This window comes from Hydra viridissima, unplaced genomic scaffold, assembly GCF_058129835.1.
Source record: "Hydra viridissima isolate aposymbiotic clone 2 unplaced genomic scaffold, HvirCarnegie_v1 scaffold_2, whole genome shotgun sequence".
NCBI lineage: Eukaryota > Metazoa > Cnidaria > Hydrozoa > Anthoathecata > Hydridae > Hydra > Hydra viridissima.
The window spans coordinates 11,291,584-11,316,000 of record NW_028324301.1 but is presented as its reverse complement, the minus strand read 5'-3'; the positions used below and the strand labels follow the sequence as shown (position 1 = coordinate 11,316,000).

The 24,417-nt window shown below is 27.3% G+C and overlaps 1 protein-coding gene across 2 annotated transcripts; it reads left to right on the top strand.

Moving 5' to 3' along the window:
- Positions 1–4,412: 4,412 nt before the first annotated feature.
- LOC145181959 (nuclear pore complex protein Nup98-Nup96-like) lies at positions 4,413–23,313 on the top strand. Of its 2 annotated transcripts, none has more exons than XM_090080410.1 (38): positions 4,413–4,537; positions 4,658–4,801; positions 5,226–5,342; positions 6,185–6,265; positions 7,539–7,582; positions 8,259–8,366; positions 8,488–8,647; positions 8,754–8,899; positions 9,904–10,041; positions 10,134–10,452; positions 10,770–10,842; positions 10,950–11,058; positions 11,260–11,325; positions 11,414–11,476; positions 11,809–11,910; positions 12,782–13,098; positions 13,170–13,327; positions 13,683–13,825; positions 15,379–15,492; positions 15,716–15,859; positions 16,079–16,229; positions 16,399–16,776; positions 16,864–17,216; positions 17,328–17,466; positions 17,541–17,621; positions 17,737–17,852; positions 18,403–18,582; positions 18,741–18,877; positions 19,121–19,184; positions 19,508–19,692; positions 19,777–19,932; positions 21,580–21,715; positions 21,802–21,925; positions 22,000–22,088; positions 22,178–22,228; positions 22,642–22,745; positions 22,824–22,887; positions 23,057–23,313. In XM_090080410.1, exons 1-38 carry the CDS (start codon positions 4,441–4,443, stop codon positions 23,234–23,236), a joined length of 5,331 nt encoding a protein of 1,776 aa, XP_089936536.1. In that variant the 5' UTR covers positions 4,413–4,440; the 3' UTR covers positions 23,237–23,313. The 2 variants fall into 2 exon arrangements, with proteins under 2 accessions (XP_089936536.1, XP_089936535.1); XM_090080409.1 differs by having other exon boundaries at positions 10,950–11,070.
- The last annotated feature ends 1,104 nt before the right edge of the window (positions 23,314–24,417 follow it).

The window sequence follows — 24,417 nt, the reverse complement described above, 5'->3', positions numbered from 1 at the left end:
TGATTTTGATTGCACCTTTTTTTTTTTTTTTTTCTTCTGGTTTTCAAATTAAAGTTGCAAAATAAAGAAAAGTTTTTGTGACAGCCGAGGAAAGAAATGAAAGAGAAATATTAAGAAATTTCGTAACATTTTCAAGAAAAAGCTGATTGGCAAGTTCGTGATGTATATAAAAAAAGAAAATGTTAATAAATAAATCTGTGATGATAATGTTTCTGAAGTTTTGTTAAAAGTCTAAAGTATCGAAATTATCATAAGATATCGAAAACAGTGAGGCGAGACCAGAATTTGATTTATCTAATCATTTAATTTAACTTTTAATGCAGTATATAAGATTGTCATGCCGACATTATACTTTAGTCATATAATTCAAATACTGTGATAAAAATCAAATTTGAATATAAAAAAATACTACACTTCAAAAATTTAGTCGGAAACATGTTTATTGATTATCTTTCTTATTTGTTTTTAAGAAGGCAGCCTTTCTAAAATCTCATCTCTTATATTAGAAATCAAAAAACGAGATTTATTCTAGAAAAATGTTATTGTTTTTGAAACTAGAATAAATTATACTTTATGAAAAATAAATGATAAAAATAATTATTACTACTTTCATTAAAAAAAAAAAAAAGAAAAAGAAAAAAAGAAACTTCTAGCTTAGTTGTAAAAGAAAACTCAGGCCGCAAAAGAATTAAGGAATTTTCTAAAACTTATATAATTAAAAACTTTAAAGTTTTTTAAAATGGTAATCATTTGATCACTTTCTCTATTCTTTTGTGTAGAAAAAAGAAAAAATCTTTAGTCGATGTTTGTAAAGCAAATTTAAGTGTCAGTACGAACAAAACATTGGTACAGAATTAAAAAATATTTGATATTTCATGAATATTTACACACCAAAGTACAATCCTTAATGAATACATCATGCGAGGCGCATAGACGTTTTACTAAAGGAAAAAATGTCTGTTTAAATATCTAAGCTTATACTGACCTTTTAATAACCAGAGCTGTGTGCAACTGCGTCGCTGTGTGCATTTAACATGTTATATCATAACTTTTAAAATAAGTGGAGTTTGAATAACGCAAAAGTAGTAACGCAATATAAAATCATATTTTAAGTAATTATAGAACAATTTTTAACCTATATGCGCCTTATTTTCAGTAACTATAGAATAATTTTTAACCTAAATGCGCCTTATTTTAGTAAGTTTTGAACGAAAGTAAGACGCAACAAAAAGTAAGAGATAATGAAAAATGAAAATGGTTATAATGCAAAAGGCAAATAATTTTAGTTTGCTTTATGTTACCTGAAATGGTAAAGCAACATGTTTTAAAAAGCCCTAACCGATTTATCATAACAAATACAAATTCACTTGCATCTCTATTCTATTTGATAAAGAGGGAGGCAAAAAAATTCCGGAAATTTATTTACGACGAGGTCGTAAAAAATGTTTTTTCTCATGACTATCTTCCAGACAATAATACAAAAAAAGAATTTTTTCAACCTTTCAATGAAAAACCATTCAAAAGGCAAAACTCCAGGTTTAGAATTGCAAAGAAAAAGAAATTGAAAAGCCGCACATTTGAATTTTTTACGGCTGTTACATTTACTTTCGAAGTGGGCAAACTCTTTAATGGTACTAAAAGCATTTTTTTGCAAAATATTCTCATTTTCACACTCAACCGACACTCAAAGTGCAGGAATAGACTTCAAGGACCATGTATATTCCTGAAGATACTTTATAACAAAATATTTAATGGATGCAAAAAAGTATTCATGGCTGTTTAATATTGCATCGTTCATATCATCTAGATTTTACAAAACAGTTTTTAAATTCGTAACTTTCCAACTAAAATAGTGTAATATTTCCATGACCATTTTTGATAAACAATATTTCTTAAGATTGAACAAATTGATGAGAGAACAGTCAGAAGAACTCTAAGAACACTTGGAAAAATCAGTGTGGCTCGACCTTCATTTTAACTTTCGACAGAAAGACTAAAAACTTTACGGTTGGAGCAATCAAAGAAACTTCTGAATCAGTTAAAAAGCCATACTTAGTCAACAGTTAATCTTTTCTCAGATAAAAAACTTTTTAGTGTTGACTGTGTAATAGGTTGATAGTGTAATGACAGATTCATTGTACAGAGGAGTGGCAAAGCACCACCTGTGTAACACACCAAGCACTCTCCGTCCATCATGATGCTAGGAACCATCGCTTCTAGTGGAGAGAAATGTCCACCAATCTACATCAAAGAGAAAGAAAATGTTACCTCTGATGTGTATATTAGCTTACTAAAACGCTATGTGGTGCCATGGCTGAAGAAGACATTCCCAGAAAACAATTACATCTTTCAACAGGACAATGTACCTTGTCATGGATCCAGAAAAACCCAAAATATCTTCAAGATAATATGGCTAATTTCTGGCCCAATCACTTTTGGCCACCATCCAGCCCTTACCTGAATCCCCTTGACTATAGTGTGTGGAGCGTAGTTGAGAGTAAGGCTTGCAAAAAGGCTCACTTAAGTGTCAAGTCACTAAAGTTATCAATTACCTGTGCTAAGAAATCAATGTCAAGGGACTGTATAATGAGCACCTGCCAGTCCTTCCGTCCTAGGCTTGAGGCAGTGATAAAAAAAAAAGGAGACTTAATTGAATGTTAAGGTGGGAAAAGTATTTATCTTCAACTTTTTCCCTATCAATATTCCATGAATATAGTTTTTTAGTACTTTAAAAATTCATTTTGAAAAATGTTCTAAAAAGTTCGCAAATCGCTGCTGCACCCTGTAATTCTAAGCATTCGTTTGGGTTTAGAAAATTATTTTATGCTGTTAGATAACCAAAGTTAGAGATATAAAAGTATGGAAATATTGATTCCAAGCCTTAAAATTGTGTTAAGAAAAAATAATAATCGTTATTTTACTCTGTTTTATTTTAGAAGTATTACGTTGTCGTCTACACTGTCGATATACAAAGCTCTTACTTATGCTTGCTCCAGGGTAATAAACTTGTAGTTAATATATCAAATTTGTTTGTAGTAAATAAATTCGCCGAAAGCTCTTAAGATATACCTCGTTAAACGAATTGGCACATTTCGCAATTTTTAAATATATATCTGAAATTTGTACGAAGTTTGTCCTTTATCAAAAAATATTCAATATCTTCCTCATTCATAAAAATTTTCTGAATTTTGCATCTAAACTTTGTGCAACTTAAGAGTAAAGAATTAAAGTTTCTTAACCAATCCGATTGATAATCCCACAAGCCAAATTGATTCACTTTTTGATATTTATTAATTTAAGTATTAAAACTACTTAATTGCGTAATGTAATCATAATAAAATCCCCAAAAAATATACTTTTCCACAATTAAATCCTTTTTAAAGATGTATGTTCTTTCATATCATTTCTGCACTTTTATTTTATAGAATTAATTTGGTATTTCCGATGCCGGCTAAGTTATTCAGTTTATCAAAAGATCTTTAAATCTATTCGTGCAACAATTTCACCGCACTTTTTGAAATAATTCTCGTCTGAAGGTTTACATAAGTTTCTACTTAGGCATATATCCTTGCTGCATTCATAAAACTGAAATAAATGAAATTTGTGCAACCACAATAATCATCAATCAATTATAACAAGAATTTTTTAATTTAATTTTTTAGAAATTAAAACGTGATAAGTGTCTACCAAGACTTTTCTATTTCTCTCATTTGTCATTGTTAGGCAAGTTGGAAGCATACGAATAGCAAGGTTTATCTATTTGCTGGGACAATACGCCGAATTTGCTAATATTTTTTCACAATCTGTTAATTTTCTCTGTTTCTGTGTTATTATGAATATTTAGAAATAGTACAGCCTACATGGAAAAACTAAGCTGGGAATAACAAAATGTTCTTTACCAGCAAGTCACAATTGAAAGAAATTTGTACATGCTTAATTTTGTACACAAAATGTGATTTATTAGCACTTCACAGTGAAAAAAGACTTAAATTCTGTAAAACTTTTTATACTAGTAGTTTAATTTTTCAAAAACTCATATATACAAGTGAAAATGATAAATTAACAATTATAGCTAGAAATTATTTTAAGCTTCAATTTAGGAACTACTTTCTGTTTCTTATAAAAACGAGATTAAATATTATCTTTGACTGAAAAGCTAATGTGTAAGTCACATATTACAGATTGTATAATGTATAGTTGATGTATAACGTGTAGTAGATGATGTGATTGTATATTGTTTAAACCACATATTAGAGAAACTAATGTGCAAGCCATATATATTTTTTATCAATTTACACCAAGTTTTACAATTTGTTATTTCATAAGTGAGAGTTCTGGATATTTGTAAATATATAGTTTTTTATGTTATTGACACACTTTAACTTATGAGTAATTTTTATTTTACTTTTATATTGCAGCAATATTATTGACAAGTAAATAATGTTTGGAGCCAAAACCCCATTTGGTGGTGGTGGGTTTGGAACATCTACAAGTGCTTTTGGTACACAACAAACACCATTTGGTTCAAGTACTGGAGGTATTTCTTGATGTAAAGCTCTCTAAGTTATTTTTTCAGATAAAGTGTTTTATAGCTTAATTTTTAAATATTTATTTTGATTTATCCCTAAAAACTTGGTTTTTTTAAATTATGCATAAGGTTTGTTTGGAAATAAAACACCAGCAGCAGGTACATTTGGTACTCCAAGTTTTGGCTCCACTACTCCTGCACAAGGTAGTTTGTTTGGTTCAACTTCTACAGGAACAAATTTGTTTGGTGCTAAAACTAACCAGCCTTCAACAGGTATTTTTAGTAACTAATTATACATAAGAATTTTAAAAAATAAACAAATGATCTAAATTTACTCAATAAATGATTTAATTTTTGCTTAAGAAATGATAAAACAAAATTGCATTGGCATTTCAAATTGATATTTTTTTAAATACAGTGCTTATTAAATATTGTAGCAATATTATTCCATTTTAACCCAGAAATGGTGCATGTGGGGCACCATATTTAATGATATGAATGACCTAGTAACAACAAAAGTGCAAGAAAAAATCTGCTACAGTTTTGTGAATCAATTACATTAAAAACCTTTCGATTTAAATAAATGTGGAAAATCTATAAATTTTTTGCTACCAAATGAAAACAAATCTCAATAGAATGTATTCTCTAAAGCTTCAGAATTGTTAACTTTACTATTAATGTCATGTTTTATCAAAAGGTTTTGGAGGTTTTGGAACTACAAACACTAGTGGAGGTTTGTTTGGTACTGGTAGTACAAGTTTGTTTCAAGCACCTCAAACAAGTAATGCATTTGGAGTAACTACTAGTGGATTTGGTAAAATATTATTTGTTTAAATTCAAAATCAGTATTGCTGTAATTTATGTTTAAATTTATTATTTAAATTTAAAAAAAAAAAAGTTATAATTGTTCAAATATCATATGAACAAACTTTCAAAAAAGGCATGTTTTTAAGTATAACTAATCATAAGACATAAACACTTTTACATGTACTAAAAAAAAACTTAAAGCAATTTAAGTCTTCAAATTTTTCTGGAAAAAGAAAATCAATTTTTGAGAATATTCTCAAGGTTTCAAAATACTTCCTCTATTTGCAACAACATTGAACATGCTTAGATAATTGAATTCCACCTTGTTTTTGTGTGAAAACAAGTAAACCCCTCTATACATTTTTGTTTTGTTGTTTATTGCCTATTTTTAATAGAAGAGCTTATCTGATTTGTTTGTATTATAGCTTATTTAGTTGCCTTTTTTAAATACATAATTTATTAGGAATGCAGGAATAAAATTTTTGAAGTATGACCATACCTTACCTCTTTAATTATTTTCAATCAGTTTAGCCAATATTCAGAGAATATTTTTTTCCTTGATTTTTGCTTTTTGTTCCTCGATTCCCTGAAAAATTATTTTTATTAGCAATACCAAGTGAACTTTTTTTAAAATCATTAGAAAAGCAAGTTGATAAATGAAGGAGCTGCTTTTTCAGATAATTTTATCAAAGACCTATTTACTATGTTATAACCTAAATGGTCATTCTTGTCATATAATGCAATATACACATTATTTTTAAGTTGTATTACCAGGGTGTGTTTATCTATTTAACTTTTGATACTGTTTGAACAAAATGTATATATAGTTGTAGCATTATTTTTTTTTAGGAGGCTTTGGAACTACAGCTGCAACCTCCAATCTTTTTGGTGTAACACCATCAACAGGCCTATTTGGAGCAAGTAATACAGGTGAGCAATATTATAATATATCATCTACAAAACCAGTAATTATTTACTATTTATTAGACAGTACTTATATGTAAAGATTTTTAAACTTGTTCACACTTCCATTTGTGTTTTCTTATTATTATTATTCATCTTCTTATTCTTCTTCTACTTTTTCTTCTTCTTCTTCTTCTTCTTCTTCTTCTTCTTCTTCTTATTATTATTATTATTATTATTATTATTATTATTATTATTATTATTATTATTATTATTATTATTATTATTATTATTATTGTTATTATTGTTATTATTATTATTATTATTATTATTATTATTGTTATTATTATTATTATTGTTATTATTATTATTATTATTATTATTATTGTTATTATTATTATTATTGTTATTATTATTATTATTGTTATTATTATTGTTATTATTATTATTATTGTTATTATTATTATTATTGTTATTATTATTATTATTGTTATTATTATTGTTATTATTATTATTATTGTTATTATTATTATTATTGTTATTATTGTTATTATTATTATTGTTATTATTATTATTGTTATTATTATTATTATTGTTGTTATTATTATTGTTATTATTGTTATTGTTATTATTATTATTATTATTGTTATAATTATTATTATTGTTATTATTATTATTATTATTGTTATTATTATTGTTATTATTATTATTATTGTTATTATTATTATTATTGTTATTATTATTATTGTTATTATTATTATTGTTATTATTATTATTGTTATTATTATTATTGTTATTATTATTATTGTTATTATTATTATTATTATTGTTATAATTATTATTATTGTTATTATTATTATTATTATTATTATTATTATTATTATTATTATTATTATTATTATTATTATTATTATTACTATTATTATCCATAATGTTAATTGTTGTTGTTGTTGTTGTTATCATTTTTTTTATTGTTATTATTACCTTTTTTTTTTTTTTTTTTTTTTTTTTTTAAAGAAAAAAAATATTTTGGTTAAAAGATGTCAAAAGTATTAATATTCAGTTGCCAAAAATATAATGAAATAATGGTTTATTAAGTGATCAAATTTTTCCTGAAAATATTTAAAGTGAAGAATTGGAATAGTACTTTTAAATGTGCATATTGGAAAAGAATAAATGGTGCAAAAAACTTTTGTTCAACAGATTTCTTTTAGATTAGTCATGTTAAATTAGTTCATAGTCTTTTAAATGATTGGCTTAGTATTTGGAGCACAGCTAACATTTGTTCTTAATTATTTAGGATTTGGAGCACAGTTAACATCTGGGACAACCGTAAAGTTTGTGGTAATTCTAATTTTTTTTTTTTTTTGGTTTTTACTCCTAGAATGGCATTAGGTCCTTTTAGAAATGTCTTTGCCTTACCTAATCTTACTTAAAGATTTATGTACTTTTCCTATGCAGAGGTATATTGGAACATTTAACCAAGCAATTACTACCATATTTTCAATAATGGCTTCTATATTAAGTGTTATTCTGTAATCATTATTATGCTTGTTGCTAACACACATAACAGAATAGTAAATTATTTACTATCATGGCAATTACTCTTATGGTAATTCCTACCTAAGAGGTATTGCAACTGTTTTTATACCTAAACACCATGTAGGTATGCAAACAGTTTGATTATGGCTTTAATTGTTTCTACTGTGATATAAATGCTGAGTTTAATAACAATCAATGGTATAATAATTGCTGGCATTGTGCTTGCATCATGCAAGTGTGGCAATAAAAATTGTTTTGTTACACAATTTTCTATATTGGAATGGTAATCATTTTAGTTAAGTTTTTTTGCCCTGGTAGCTATATCATCAGTCTAAGGCAGTTTATGCAGGTTTTTTGTCTCCCTGAACTAATTTCAGAAAGGGCCTCTAGCATATACCAAAATAATAATGATAAAATATTGAATAAAAGTGTAAATTACAAAAACATATTTGTATTTAATTCTTATTTTTTCTATAAGCCTGTTTCTGGAACAGAGCAAGTAGTAAAGAATGGAGTAACAATGAATGTTAAGACACAAAATCAATGTATCACAGTAATGGATGCTTACAAAGATAAATCTGTTGAGGTTTTTATTAGATTTTTTGCTTTTGAATTTTTTGTTTTTATATTGAATGCAAATAAAGAAAAAAGGTCTATGTTGTAGATGAGTAATGGTAGTTTATTAAGATTGTTTTTTTTTTCAAAAGGAGTTGCGTTTAGAAGACTATGATGCTGGTAGAAAAGGTAGTTCAACTTCAATAGGATTTGGTTCAATAGGTGGTACAGGTTTGTTTGGAGCAACAAGTAATGCAGCTGGGACTTCATTGTTTGGTAGCTCTACAGTTTCAAAACCAAGTGTTTTTGGAGGTAGGAGGTCAATACATTTCAACTGAATAAGTTAAATGGTACTAGCATAAATTTAAGCATAGAAAATTGTGTTTCATTTTTATATCAGTCTTTTGGTTCTTTATAGGTTTTGGATCTTCAAATACAACCTCTGGAGGACTATTTGGTCAAACTGGTACAAGCTTATTTGGGGCAAAAACTACACAGTCTTTATTTGGAACTACTACAACAACGACTGCAAGTGGTTTTGGTGGCTTTGGTACCAGTTCTACAGTGAGAAGTTTTTTTTTTAAGCCTTAATCTGTTTAGAAGACAGGCCATGTCTGGAGGTTCATGCTTTTTTACACAAGTACATAATCTCTAGACAATCACTAACTGATTAAAAGTCAGAGAAAAAAAGGGTTTTGGTGAAAAATTAACATAAGTATGGATGTATATACCAGTGTATAAATTGACACAGTGAATAAATTGACCTCTTACTATAAAACCTATTTTCCAAAGTTTTCCAATTCAACTTTTTAAAAATTCAAATGGCTTGGTAAATGCATTTAAATGCAGCTGGTAACTGTCAAAAGTCATTTACATTATAATGCATTTTTTTCACTAATTGTAAGTGATCTTTAGTTAACAATAATTTCCTTCTCTAATAATTTTGCTGCCTAAAGAGGAGAGTAATATATCAAAACCTGTAACAGATTTTAATTGATGTCAAAAAAAAAAAAATTATGGGAGCTATTTTTTGATGCTAAACTTTATCTGGAGCTCTTTTAAATATGGTAAATGAACTGAAATGACTGAATTATGTTACCAGCAATATATCATTTTACTTAAACTTTGTAATTTATCTACCATATAAAAACATTCTCTTTTAACTTTTAATTTTTAAATTTTATTTTTTTATTAAACTTTTTAGAATAATTTTTAGTTTAAAAAGTTTAATAAAAATGATAATTAAAAGATAAAAAAAAAATTAAATCTTGACAATCAACATACAATTTGACTGAATGCATTATTGCCTGGATTATTTATGAGTTGATTTCAATTTTTTTGAGTCTTTTAAATATTATTCAGAAAATATTAACTTACCAGTGTATGTAGAGACTTATACACCAGTATATAGAGTATTTATAAAATAAAGTTTAAATTTCGATAAATAGTATTTAAAACTTGATCACATAACTTTTAAAAATCTTATTCAGAATAATGTTTTAGAGAAAAAAACTATAAATATTTTTTGAACTTTTTTACAATGTGTTTTTATTACTTTTATGATTAAGGGCTTGTTTGGGAATAATAACACACAAACAAGCAGTCTTTTTGGTGGAAGCGGGTTTGGAACAACAACTGCAACAACATCAACTGGTGGAGGTTTGTTTGGTGGGACCTTTTCATTTGGTCAACCTGCCTCATCTGCTGTGAGTAAAAACTTGTGTAATATGCAATTTTCGACTTCTTCATTGTTTTTAAGTTTAACTTATCTTAGCTTTTCAAATGAAATTTTTTATAGGCCACTGGTTTATTTGGATCAACTGCAGTTAAACCAACTTTTGGTTTTGGAGCAACATCTGGCACTGGTTTTGGTACAAGTAGTACATTTTCTACTGGTGGTAGTTTATTTGGTTCAACCGCAAAACCTACCTTTGGTGGATTTGGAACTGCAACAAGTGGGTTTGGTTCAGCCACAACATCAGCTAATAGTTTATTTGGAACCAATGCAAGTGGTGGTCTATTTGGAAATAAAACAACATTTGGAGGTTTTGGGTCAACAGCAGTAACATCAGGGGGCACTCTTTTTGGAAATAACACATTTGGAATGGGAAATACAGGTCTGTGGTTATTGTTAAATATTCAAAGCGTGAATTTATTATGCCTATAGATTTCAAAAGGTGTGCTATACCCTCTCTAGATAGTGGAGACTTTCAAAAAAAGTTACTTTGAAACCAAGAAAACAGTTAAAATTCTGTAGGTCAATGAGCTCATTTTTAAGTTCTAAGAATTTTTCAACAATTAAAAAAATTGTCTCCACATAAAGCTTAAGGGTCACAATTTTGTTGTTAGAAATTAAACTTTTCTGTTTTTTAAATTATTTTGTTATTTTTACTGTTTTAATTATTAGGAATCACTTTTTTTTTTGTTCATCTAGGATTTGGCTCTCTAGGTGTGTCTAGTACTGGACTGACTGGTGCTAATTCTACAATAGGAGGCTTGTCCAATATGTAAACTTTTTTTTACTTAATTCTTACTTATTTTTACATGGTAACATTTTTGCTGTATTAGTTTTTATTATTTTTATATGGTATTGAGTTTTTATTTTTTTACAAAGAGATCAGAGTACATTAGCAGCCCTCCGACAGCAACAAATTATACAACAGCAAATAAAAGCTATAGCTAATACGCCATTTGGTGATTCACCACTCTTCAGAAACTTAACTGTAAGCCAACAAGTAAAATGAACTTTTCTGTTTAATTTTTCATCTTTTTTTTTGTAACCAAATAGCTATATTTATAATTGCACATACTAATATTTATACCAATAATCTTAAAGTCCATAAATTATTACAAAAGTATTTCATAAATTTGTGTAGTATATCATAAAGCAATTAAATTATTGTTTTTTTTTTTACTACTTTAAGGATTTAAGTAAAGAAAAGAAGATTCCTCAGCAAGTCACAGCAAAAGAATCTTCTTCACAGTATAAGGTATTGTGCAGCAAAAGAGTTTTAGCTAAAAGAAATGCTATGAATGTTTAAAAATTTAAGCTTTATTTTCTTATAATTTGCTGTTTAGGTTTTTTCTAGACCTACTGCACGTGTAAAGCCTAAACCAATATCATCTCCTTCAATGGGAAAAGTTAGCTATTTTTCTTATTGGAATTTATTGTTAAAATTATGCATAAAAGAGACATTTCAAAAATTGAGCATACATGTATTATATATAAAAATTGAGCATACATGTATTATATATAAAAATTGAGCATACATGTAATATATGGAATGTTTTGTGAAAAATTACAGTTAAATTTTATTTTAAAAATTCTAGATATGTGGTATTTGTAATTATATGTTATACAAATTCTTTTCTGAGTTTCTTTGTAATTTTGAAAAGTTCCTTGCTTTATTTGTCTCCTTAATGAAATTTTTTCATTTGGTGGTAAAACAACAAATTGTTTTTTGTTTTTTTAGTCCCGCTTGTTTGAAGGCTTGGAAGAAGAAAATGATTTTAGTCCTTACCCTGTGTCTAGAAGAAATGTCAAAAAGCTTGTAATAAAGAATAAATTGCATCTAGTATGTTATTAAAGAAAATTTGACAATCATTAGCTTTAACAATATTCAGAGCGATGCCTTTTAAGATTTTAACATAATAGTCCCTTTTTTGCACTTTTACATCCTGAATGTTGTCAGAAACCTGCTGATTGCTGTCTCAGTTATTGCATTTGTTGCTAATTGATAACTGCTTGTGACAGCCACCACTCGAATAGTGATTTTCGCTAAATTGTTTTTTGACAGTGATTACTGTGGCAATCATTAGTGCAGAGATTACTAACGTACTGATCAAGCTGTTGCAATTGAGTTGTGATTGCTTCCCCAGTAATTACTCATTTAGAAATTGATTCCACAGCAACTAATTTTGTAATTATCTAAGGATGACTATATATTTTTTTAGGAGTTAAAGAAAATCCTTTTATGGTTTCTTATCCACAAAAATCTTTTGATCAAAACTACAATTTTGTTATTTTAAAGTTATAAATAGCACATGCTGAAAAGAAAAAAAGGTCTAAAAATCTGTGCATGCTATTTGTTGCTGCTGTGGCTCACATGTTCTTGAATGAAAATGATAATACTGAGCTTTTACTTAAAGCTTTTACTATTTGATCTAACGGGTCAGGTTGAATAAATAGTAACAGATTTGACAACTTTTGAAGATTGAGTACACAAAGTGCTAAAATTGAAATTCCCTTTATATGCCATTTTTTATATTGTGTTTTGTTTAATTTAAATATTTTTTGTCAAGTTTTTTTAACTGTTTTTTGAGGATGGCTAAAGAAGCAGAGATTTTTTTAACTTGAAAAAAAATTATAAGTTCTTAAATCAAATTAAATATAAAAAAAATTGAAAATTCATTATGTTTTAGAATTCACTCATTTATTTTTGAAAGGATAATGAGCCAGATGATGTTTTGTTGAAATTCAGAACTCCAGATGACGATGACCTAATTGCTCCACCTCCAGACATTATTAAACCAAAATTGGTTTTAAGTCCTCAGAGTATCAAAGATTCTCCTCAGATAGGACAAATATTTGATAGTACTATAACTGAACTAAACCAGAATGCTCAGACTCCATTACCCACTAAGCGTAAAGGATATGTGTTAACTCCACTCTCACAAAGCTTACATGAAGAATCGCCAGAAGGAACTTATGTCCAAACAGAGAATGGAGAAGAACTTCCTTTATGTCATATTGCCTTATCAAGGTATTCTTTTGTTTGATATATTGTGTGTATGTAACACTTTTACTTTGGTATTATAGTTAAATTTTTATTAGACCTGAATATTACATAAAACCTGGATTGGCAGAATTGGATGAATTGGTCAAGAATGAACAGTGTTTAGTTCGTGACTTTATTGTTGGTAGAGAAGGATATGGGGAAGTTAAGTTTCTTGGTGTTACTGATGTTTATGGCTTGAACCTTGATGAAATAGGTATATTAAACATGAATGTTAAAATGTTTAAGTTATTTTTAGTCAATATGCAATAGTTTTATGCTCTCTTAGTATACATTAGTAATTTGTTAATATTAAAAAATTATTAAAAAATGCATAATAATACCTTTCTAAATTATCATAAGAGATTTGTTCCTATCACAAGATAATCACTTCTAGATTATTTTAAAGGACTTGTTCCTATTACAAGACAATCAATTTTAGAATAATGATCTAAGAGTTTTTTTTTTAAAAAAAAAAGATTGTTTTAAGTATATTAATCATAAAATGTACAAGTTTTGAAATTTGACCCTAAAATATTTTTTTCTCTCTAATTTAAGATTTTCTTTATTAGTTTTCTTTCGTCGGCGTGAAGTTGAAGTGTATCCAGATAGTTATGTTAACAAGCCAGAGGTTGGCAATGAATTAAATAAACCAGCTGAAATTACCTTGCTAAAAGTATGGCCAAATGATAAATCAACACAAACACCAATTAAGGTATTTTAATTTTTCAATTTATTATTTTACAATTATAAAAATAAACCCATACTATTATTTAATGTAAGAAAACAAAGTAAAAGTGCTTTCTTCAGATTTGTTTTAGACTTTCTTCAAATTGATTGAATAAATCTCATCAATGCACTTAAAAATATCACCAATCAAAATCTTTCTCTTCTGACTGGTGAGTTATTGTCTGGTTGTATCCAATGTTAGGAAGTCGAAGGGTTTTTTTCTCTGTGAGATGAAAAAGAAAACCAATAACAATTTATTACTGCTTCTGATATTTATGATGTTCTAAAAGCCAACTTTGTCCTAATCCAAGTCTGAGGAAATTATTAGGTGTTGGGAATTATTGAGAATTATGGGGAAATTGTTCTATTAAAAGATGAAAAAACATTTTGTCAGGTATTTGGGAGATAAACCTCATTTTACATCCAAAAATCAAGTAAAAATGGTATTTAATAATAGGACCTTAAAAGTGTTTTTTCTGAATTTTCTTGAGCAAAAAAAAGATCTAGGGAATTTACTAAAACCATTTAAGTGTAATTTTTGGTTTTTTAAAATGTTAAATTAAATAAAGAATAAGTCATAGTAGCCAGTCATTAAATTTATTGAGTGTAAAATGTTCACAGTTAATATTTTGTTATGTTTTTAATGGCTAACATACTGAGATGGCCTGTTATATCTTGTTTTAAGCAAAATGCAAGTTCAAAAAACATTGGAGTTAACATTTGTAAACCATTTAAAAATTAAAAACAAAAAGCTAAAATTCTAAGTTCTAAGTTTAGACAAAAGCTTCTTTATAAAATTGAAACTATCTTTTATAAAATTGAAACTATCCTTTGTAAAATTGAAACTATCCTTTATAAAATTGAAACTATCCTTTATAAAATTGAAACTATCCTTTGTAAAATTGAAACTATCCTTTATAAAATTGAAACTATCCTTTATAAAATTGAAACTATCCTTTGTAAAATTGAAACTATCCTTTATAAAATTGAAACTATCCTTTATAAAATTGAAACTATCCTTTGTAAAATTGAAACTATCCTTTGTAAAATTGAAACTATCCTTTATAAAATTGAAACTATCCTTTGTAAAATTGAAACTAAAATTGAACTTCTGTAACAAGCAAACAAAAAGAAAACAAATTTAAAAATTGTTTAAAAAATCTCTTCACTAAAAGCATTTACAAAAAACTAAACATAGTCTTGCTTTTTTAACATTTTATAGGCTATTTTCTTTGAAATTGCTTTTTTTTTTGCTTGACAGTTGTCTTTGTAAAGGTAATCAAATTACAATGTATCTTTTTAAATAGATAAAATTATTCTTAATCATCTTAAATTCTGCAAATTGAAGTATGTGATCAATACTTTGTGACTTCTTCAAATTCATGTAAAGTAATAGTATGAAACATACTAAAAATTAGATCTTTTTATTTCTTCACATTTTCCTTGATAAGCGCCTCTTAGCATCCAAGTAATTTTAAAATACACATTCTGAAAAATAAAAATCTGTTATAGGTAACTTGAATTTTTATCATTTTTCAGACCCCAGAAAGATTGAAAGCAAGTGGATTTATTGATCGTATTGAAGAAAAAACACTTGCCATGGACGCTGTATTTCTTGATTACCAGCCGAAAGAAGGCGCATGGGTGTTTAGGGTAAGTTTTCTTGTCAAACTTATTTAATGCAGTCTAAAATATTTTTTTTATTGCTAAAGTAACAATATGATGGTAAGTAAGTAAAATGACCACTCTTATCTTTGCAAAATATTCATTTTAGAATTAACTATGTTATTAATTATTAATTAAGCATGCAAGTTAATAAGTTCAAGATTTAGATTTACTGGATTTTAGAAGTCATTATAAAAAATTATTGCATTAGGTTAATCACTTTACACGTTATGGTTTGCAAGAACAATTCATTAATGAAGATTCTGACATGGAGCAAAGAAAAAAATCTCTACTCAATTTGAAGAAAGAAAAAGAACTTTCTTACATAATAGATGAAAGTATTCATTTTGAAAAGGTAATTACTATGAGCATGCATTCTATGGTAGATAAATATTTTGATCATAATAAATGACAATGGTTGTCAGATTTCAAATACAAGTTCATGGGTATATTATAGTTATTTGTATTTTAAATTCTTTTAATTCATATCTAACTAGAATCAGTGTAATTTTTAGAAGTGGTTGGTAAATGCATATGAAGATATGTTATGGTTGTAATCTTTTTTTCTTTTTAGGAGGAAATCATATCACTTGTAAAAGAGCAAGCAAATGATAAATTTACTATGAAAAATCATGGATTTAGCAAAGAAAGCTTAGATGCTGAGATGAATGACCAAGAAGGTGACTCTCAAATGCCAGAACAAACAATTTCTCCCCAAAATTCAGGTGTCAAACTTTTTATGTTTAAATTTTATTTAAAAAGTTTTGAGTTGATTTTCAGAAGAACTATCTTTTTTTTATTTTTTGTTAAAAGTTAAATTAGATAAATTTAACAAATGTTAAAGTTGTTGTTATTTAATTTAATATCTTTAATTAATTTTTTTATTTTTTACAGATTTTACTCATGAAATAAAAATGGAAGAAGATTATCTTCCATTTTCTCATCAGCTTGGACGGGTTGCTCAAGTCAAACCATTCACTTTGCAAGGAATGAAAACATCAATCATGTATGATGATGAGGAAGAGCTTAATTTTAAACAAAAACCTGTAAACAGAAAAAATTTTTCAAATGCAATATTTGATGCTACTGTAGTTGAATCCAAACATTCATTATCAGCTTTTCAGAAACTTGATATTTCAAAGACCAAAAATCTTAATGATTCTTTGAACAATTCAGTATTTCTTAACATGGAAAATACATTTCAGGGTGAAACAAAAGTTGCTAAAAAAATACACTTGTTTAAAAACAGTTTGAGACAACAAATCCATACTTGTAAGTTAGTAATAAGCTTTGAATTATATTTGATATATTTTTTTAATTGCTCTGTGTCAGTTACAATTTTTTTTTTAAAACCTTTAGCTGATTCTGATAAAGAGATTGTTCAAGTTGAAGCAACAGAAAAAGCTAACATTTTTGTCAAGTGTCGTTCATATGGGTTAGTACCTTATGAACAATCCTTGTTATACAGAAAAAATTCACTGCTTGCAGATGCTAGTCTAATGCATGGTAGAGAGTTTCATGTGAGATGGGGTAATAAATTAAGTTTTGTTCATGCGGGAGATACTGTAGGAGTACCTACTGCAGAGACTATAAAACAAGGGCTATATTCTGGAAACTTCACTCAGTATTCACCGTTTGGTCTTTCTAACATGTTTGTTCATATTGAGCGATTAAATACTGATACTTTGCAAGGGAGTACACAGTTCATTACAGTAAGTCTTCAGTCAAAGTCATTTGCTACTTGTTTTTATAAAATGTAAATGTTTTTTTTTTTTGAAGTTTTTTTAAATTATTGTTTGTAAAATGTTTTAAATCTCTTTAAGGACTGTATGGGAATTGCATTAAAGTATACAAATTTCACAGATGAACCAAGTTGCTCTCTAAAAAAGCCAAAGCTTTCATCTCTTTTTACTGCCATTAAAAGTTATGTTGAAAAATCTTTACAATTTAAACATGCCACTTGTAAGTATAGTTTTTGCATTTTATCTTTTAAATCTTTTTCAACAAATTTTGATGCATTTTTTTACTTTTGTTAGCAAACTATGAGAAGAATTTTTTTACTGTGCACTCTGAGGTCTGGCATTTAGTTAATGCTCTTTGGGGTAAACAAGAAGAAGGTTAATTTTTTTATTATGCTTACTTTGTAGTTAAATTAAGAATTTGACATCTTAACTCTTTTTTACAGAGCTATGACATTATCTTTGATCAGTTGTCAATTAATATGAATTTTAGTTGAGTTAAACTCTTTGTATGAAAATCAATCTTCACGGCGCACTGCACTTTCAAAATGGCTTGAACTTGTTGTAGCAGATGAGATTAACAAAGAAGTTTTGGTTAATAAAGTTAAGGTAAATAATTGTAAGGTGGCAGGGTAGAGGGTGGGCAGAATTCCTTTTTTATAGTTAAATGTTTTGCAGTGATATTTATGTGAAAGTTTTATTAGATGTTTATTTGTCAAAATTATAGCTTTTAGTGTTTCATTAAAAATAAATCTAGTTATAATTTTTGTTAAAAAATTTATCAAGAAGTTGTATAAGGTGCTTAGCCATTTTTACATCAAACCTACCAAAGTTTTCAGGTGTTTAAATCAAAGTGTTTTTCAAGTGTTTAATTACTATTAACTATTAAAAACTGTTTAAATATTTAGAAATTAATGTAAAAAAAAATTTAATAAATACTACTGCAACAACTTTTAAATTTAATTTTGTTCATTAGAAGTGAAAATGGATTGTTTCAAAAGTTCATCTTATTTAAATATCTGGTGTAAAAATTTTTTACTCAGTTTTCCAATCAGTTACTTTTTTTTTTATAAAAAGTAATTGATTGGATAAATGTACTATGTTAGTTTATGCATGTATATGCATATTTTTGTGAATTTGTTTTGTGTTTTTTTTTAAGGATGATGGGCATCTCTCTGTGATTTTCAGCTATCTTTCTGGCAATCAACTGCGATCTGCATGCCAAGTTGCCAGAGACAACAAAGAGATTCGGCTTGCATTTTTATTTTCTCAATCAGCTGGTGATCACCATATGAAGCATTACCTTCGAAGTCAACTTACACAATGGGAAGAATCTAATGTATGGAATCCTGATTTTTAAAGCAAACTATTTCTTGTAGAGATTTTATTCGAAAACTCTTTTTTTCTTTGCTTAACTTTTTTGAATTCTATATTTTATGTTTATTTCACTTGAATTAATTTATTATTTGTATGTAAATTTATTTATCTTATATTTAGATTGATTTGTTTATGAATGTGAATCGTCTAAAATTATATGTATTATTATCTGGTATGATGGTTTGGAAGTCAAAACAAAACTTGATCAATTTATGTGATCAACTAAACTGGAAAAGAAGTCTAGCTTTGCATTTATGGTAATGTAATTTGAAGGACATAAGTTCAAATAAAGCTGATTTTGTTGAGAATGACATTTTTTTTTTTTACCATTAAATTGAAAGAAAACAGCAAAGCTATAAAAAAGCATTTAATCCTTAAGATAATATGTGTATGTATGTATGTATGTATGTATGTATGTATGTATGTATGTATGTATGTATGTATGTATGTATGTATGTATGTATTTATTGTATTATTTACTTTATTTTATTTAATTATAGGTATTACTGTTCAGCCACAGCTACAATAAATGATGCTTTTAAAGAATACCAATATTCATTCAAGGTTCCACATTATCTTTTATATTTGTATCAAAAGATTTTTATCGTGTTTTGTTCATTGTGCAGCCTCATATAGAGTTTTTTATCATGTTTTGTTCATTGTGCAGCCTCATATAGAGTTTTTTATTGAGTTTTGTTCATTTTGCAGCCTCATATAGAGTTTTTTATCATGTTTTGTTCATTGTGCAGCCTCATATAGAGTTTTTTATTGAGTTTTGTTCATTGTGCAGCCTCATATAAAGAAACCTTGGTAAGTTTTTAGTGATGGGAATAAAAATTAAATTTTCAATATAAGTTTTATCTAATTTTTTTTAATTTTACAACCAGGGCACAGAAACTTATGGTGCTTATTCCTCTTACCCTTATCCTGCTTACAAAAATAATGAAGAAGAAAATATTTCAAAAGATATTTGCTATCATCTTCTTTGTCTTTACTGTAAACGAGAACATTTGCTGGAGAAACTTTTAGCACCCAATACACATTTAAATAACACAGTTGATTACCATCTCAGGTTTGTAATTGTTACTATTTGCTAACTTTGTTTTTACTACTTCTTTTTAAATTTTACTTTACTCTTGCTATTTTGTCTTTTTAGCTGGCACCTGCAACGGGTTTTAGAAAATCTTGGTTACACTCACTTAAATGATGAGCGTCATTCACTATTGCAATATAGTTATGCTGCTCAACTAGAAAACATTGGTTTATGGCATTGGGCAGTTTTTGTTCTTATGCATTTAAGAGATAATGAAAGGTTAAAATTATTATATTGATTTCTTATTAACAATCATTTTAAATATTTTTATTGGAACTTGCGTTTTGAATATTATTCATGTCTAAACATAAAACATTTAATTAGTTTTTGAACAATATTAAAACAATAGGATTTTAAACCTTTTTTTTCTGAAGTGTTTGCACACAAAAAATATCTTGATTATTAAAGTTAATAATGAAGTGGTTTAATTGATTGGTTGTTAAATTAATAATGAATTGAATTGATTGGTTATTAAATTTCATTAGATTTCATTAAAATTTACTAAAGCAAAAAAAGAGATGTGTTATTAGAAAGAAGCAAAGACATGTATTTAAAGTAGAAAATATTTAATGTGAAAAGACATGTTAAAAAATGCTGACTAATTATAAAGAAAGTTTTTTCCAACAGGCTGCTGAATCAAAGTTTTTGTAATCATTTTAAGCTTCACTTCTAAGGTTTTACAATATACTAAGGACTTTTACTAGGTATACAATTAATCAAGTAATCTGTTATATCATCTGTGTTCAAAACATCCTACTATGCTCGTACAGAGTGTTGAAGTCCACTGTGACAGCTGTACAATTTATGAAATCAAGTAATTATGGGTAGTTCTTAAATTATTGTGTGAATATAGTTTAAATATTGAACAAACCTTCGTGTTAAAAATTATAAGCGCAAATGTAAAATTAAATAAAGATTAGGCTAACTCATTAGACAATTCAGAATAAGCTGTTTTATCTTTGTGTGGTTGAGAAATTTCCTTGCTTGATTCAGAATTGATAACTATTCTATATACAAACTAAAAAAAGCAATTCTGAAATTTCAAATAAAATCATTTCTAAGATGCATGGCTGAAAGGAGGAAATTGCTGAAAGATTTTATAAATGCTGAAAGATGTTGTAAATTGCTGAGAAATGCTGTAAACTTTTGTAATGTGGCTCTTCATAATTAGATTACTATAAAATTTTAAAATCTTGAGTTGGGTTTGTACAAAAATATTTTTCATTCTTAAGAATTCCTCAGGAACAAGAGATAGAGAGCAGAAAACAAAAACTCTCCTCCAACACCTAAATGAGCAACCATGGCATAAAAGAGGAAGTGTTTAAAAGAAGATATAGATGAATGCCAATCCTCTCATTTAAATCAGTCTTTACTCAATATATTTGGAGTTCTCAAATTATGTACAGAAAAAAACTGATTCTCTTCAGACACTCTTTGATATCTCACCATCTCATCTACTTCAGCTAATGCCTAAGGCACCATTTTTGCATTCAGTCATTTTGGCAAGTCTAATATTTACTTTCATTTTGCATGTAGAAAAGGAAGAGAGACCTGAATTTTTTGTGCTCTATCTTAGCAGTAAAGTTAAATTTTATATTGGTTATGGTGTCATCTAAAGTTCTAAGTTCTGTTCTGTTTCAACCAATGAAATTTACATGGCTAGAATGTTTTCTGCTCCTTTCCTTTCCAGAAATTTTCTAGAAGAGTAAAGCCTTAATACTTCAAAGATATGCATTTTCAATGATTTTCTTAGCCTAATATGTTTAGTAATGAGGGTTATCACCTGTATTTGATAAAACTGTTTTAACCTAAAGTGGAATACTTTACTTTATACTTTTATATTATTAGTTGTTTTTATATATTTAGACGAGAGAGCTCTGTAAAGGAGATTCTTTCAAGATATTGTTTGATAAATGAAGAGGGTGGTCTTCAGTTCACAGAGGAGGAGCAGATGATTATTAAAAAATTCCAAATACCTGAACAGTGGTTGCATGAAGCTAAGGTGCAAAGCTGTTTTTGTTATAGCATTTTTTTGACAAGTAGAAGTTAGATAAGAGAAATCTTTTATGGGTTATTGATTATTATTAGGCTCTACATGCAAAATACATAGGTCGTCATTATGAAGAAACCATTCATCTAATTAGAGCAGGGCATTGGGATTTAGCTCATATTGCAACAATAGATTATTTGGCAGCTGATGCAATTATTGAAGGTAGAAGAGCTTTTTTTAAATGCTAAATAAAAAAATAACCAAGTTAATTATGAATATAAACAAAATTTGTTTAGAGGAGTATGAAGGCTTGAAGAACATTTTGAAAGATTTGTGCCTGCCTGAGCGATGTTGCACTATTAAGAACTGGAAATTGGGTGGACAAGTACCTAACTTTTTATGTTTTGTTTTGTACTACAATTTACTCTGTATTTCTATTGCCGTAAAATGTAATTAATTTTTTGATGTTTTTAGGTGTTTCTTGACTATATTTTATTGAATGAAAAGTTAAGTGAGATGCGCTCGGTAATATGTTAATTATTAAGCAATATATCTTTTGTATTTTTATTAAGATAAACATTGAATATTTTTTTAATGTAAGTAAATTAAATATTGCATTGTAATAGTATTTACCTACATCATTTATATATATATATATATATATATATATATATATATATATATATATATATATATATATATATATATATATATAATGTAGGTTAATCCTATTAAGATTTGATTTACTTACTTTATAACAACATACATACATACATACATACATACATACATACATACATACATACATACATACATACATACATACATACATACATACATACATACATACACATATATGTAGTTACAAATCCATAATAGTCCAATTCACTCAAAAATGTAAACTTAGATGAGTTATTTAATGCAACACTTTTTATTAGAACGATACAAATGTTACTTTGTACCACTTGGAAGATATGGAAAATGAAATCGCATCTTTAATAAATCGAATCAGTCTGATGAAAGTTGAAAATTCAAGAGAGAGGTAAAATTTTTTTTGAAAATTCAGAAAAAAGGTAAAAGTTTTAATAGTTTTTTTTTTTTTATCGAATTAATCTTTTAGATTATGTCAATCAGAAATGGCTCGCACTTGCTCCAATATGTTGAAGATAGTATTCTCCCTAATGGTACGATTTTTTTAAAAAACTTTTTTAAATTTACTAACTATAAAATAAAGTTTAAATTGTAACTCAAAGTTGGAAATGTTTTAATAGATATCCGAATCAGCTCGAACAGGGCGGTTTTTCAAAAACGATTTTATTGGCTGCGTAAATAGAAAATTTTTTTTTTTTTTAGAATGCCAGTGGCGATAATATAGATGATGACAATCCGAAATGGTCGTCGTTAAAAGTTGCACCCTATGTTGTAGATTTACCGTTGCCATCGGATTATTATTTGAAAGAATTACGTGAGTTACTTGCAAATTATACTGAAGAAATCGATAGCAGTCATTGTATCAACTTTGGGCAAAATTAAATAATTTAAGTTGTTGGTTTGCTGTATGAAGCTTGTTAAAGAGATGTTTTATATTAAAAAAAAAATTTTATACAAAATTTTGTTTGCTGTTAGCTATATTATATATAAATCCTCAAGTGACAGCATGGGAATATCTATAGTAATAATATGGTCGTAATAAACACAAATTGACATACAACTGACATACAGAATGATATACAAAAATATACGGCATCTTTTGACGGACGGGCAATGTCATGTTACTTAATGCCGAATATTTTTAAAAACATGGGTATTCTGAAATAGGAAAACTTGAGCCAGAGAAAATTAGATGCAATTTTTAGTGCTTCATTTACTTAAAATTACCTGAGTTATCCCTTGTACCTTTCTATGTGAATTCTTCTTAATAAACTGCATTGGTTTGAAGTTTTAGTCTAAATCTGTACAATATATTATGGTAGGTATCAATATATGTATTTTACTGATTGCTTCATCATAGAACATAACATAATGCTACATACATAATGCAAAGGAAACACATTTTTTGAAAAGTTCTTAAAAAGAGTTACCAGTTAATTTCTTTTTTTGGACCTATTTCTGACAATTTTATGTGATGAGTAGCAGTTGAGCACAGTTTCAATGCACAAGTCAAATGAACTTCTCTTTTTGAAAAATCTTAAATTTAAGTGTTAAAGAGCTTGATGTAGTCACAACTTTTTGTATTCATAACTTTCCTGAATGATAAAGATTAGCACCATATATACAACAGATAACGACAAAATATTTTACATTATAAAAGGATCTTTAGAAAACGATGTACACTGTTTCGTCACATTTTTCCACTTTTTACTTTATGGAGTTTATTCACTGAACTACTTTATCTCAGTTTATAATCAATTTATAAACAATATCTAAGTTTTACATGTTAAGTTCATTATACACCACAGATACTGTACATACACCACAGATGCTTTGCTTATCGCATTGTATAATATCTAAGTGTTATGTTAGCACTTACAAAAAAAAGCAACATTTTATGCATACTTTACAGTAAATCTAAGAGAACTTTTGAATAAAAGATCAAGAAAATTTTTCTGACATCATATTAAGATATAAGATTTTTAATTTCTATCTCATTTAAAGATTTAAGAAAAATATCTTTTATCTTCAATAAAGACTTACTGAGCATTTTCTATCTTCAA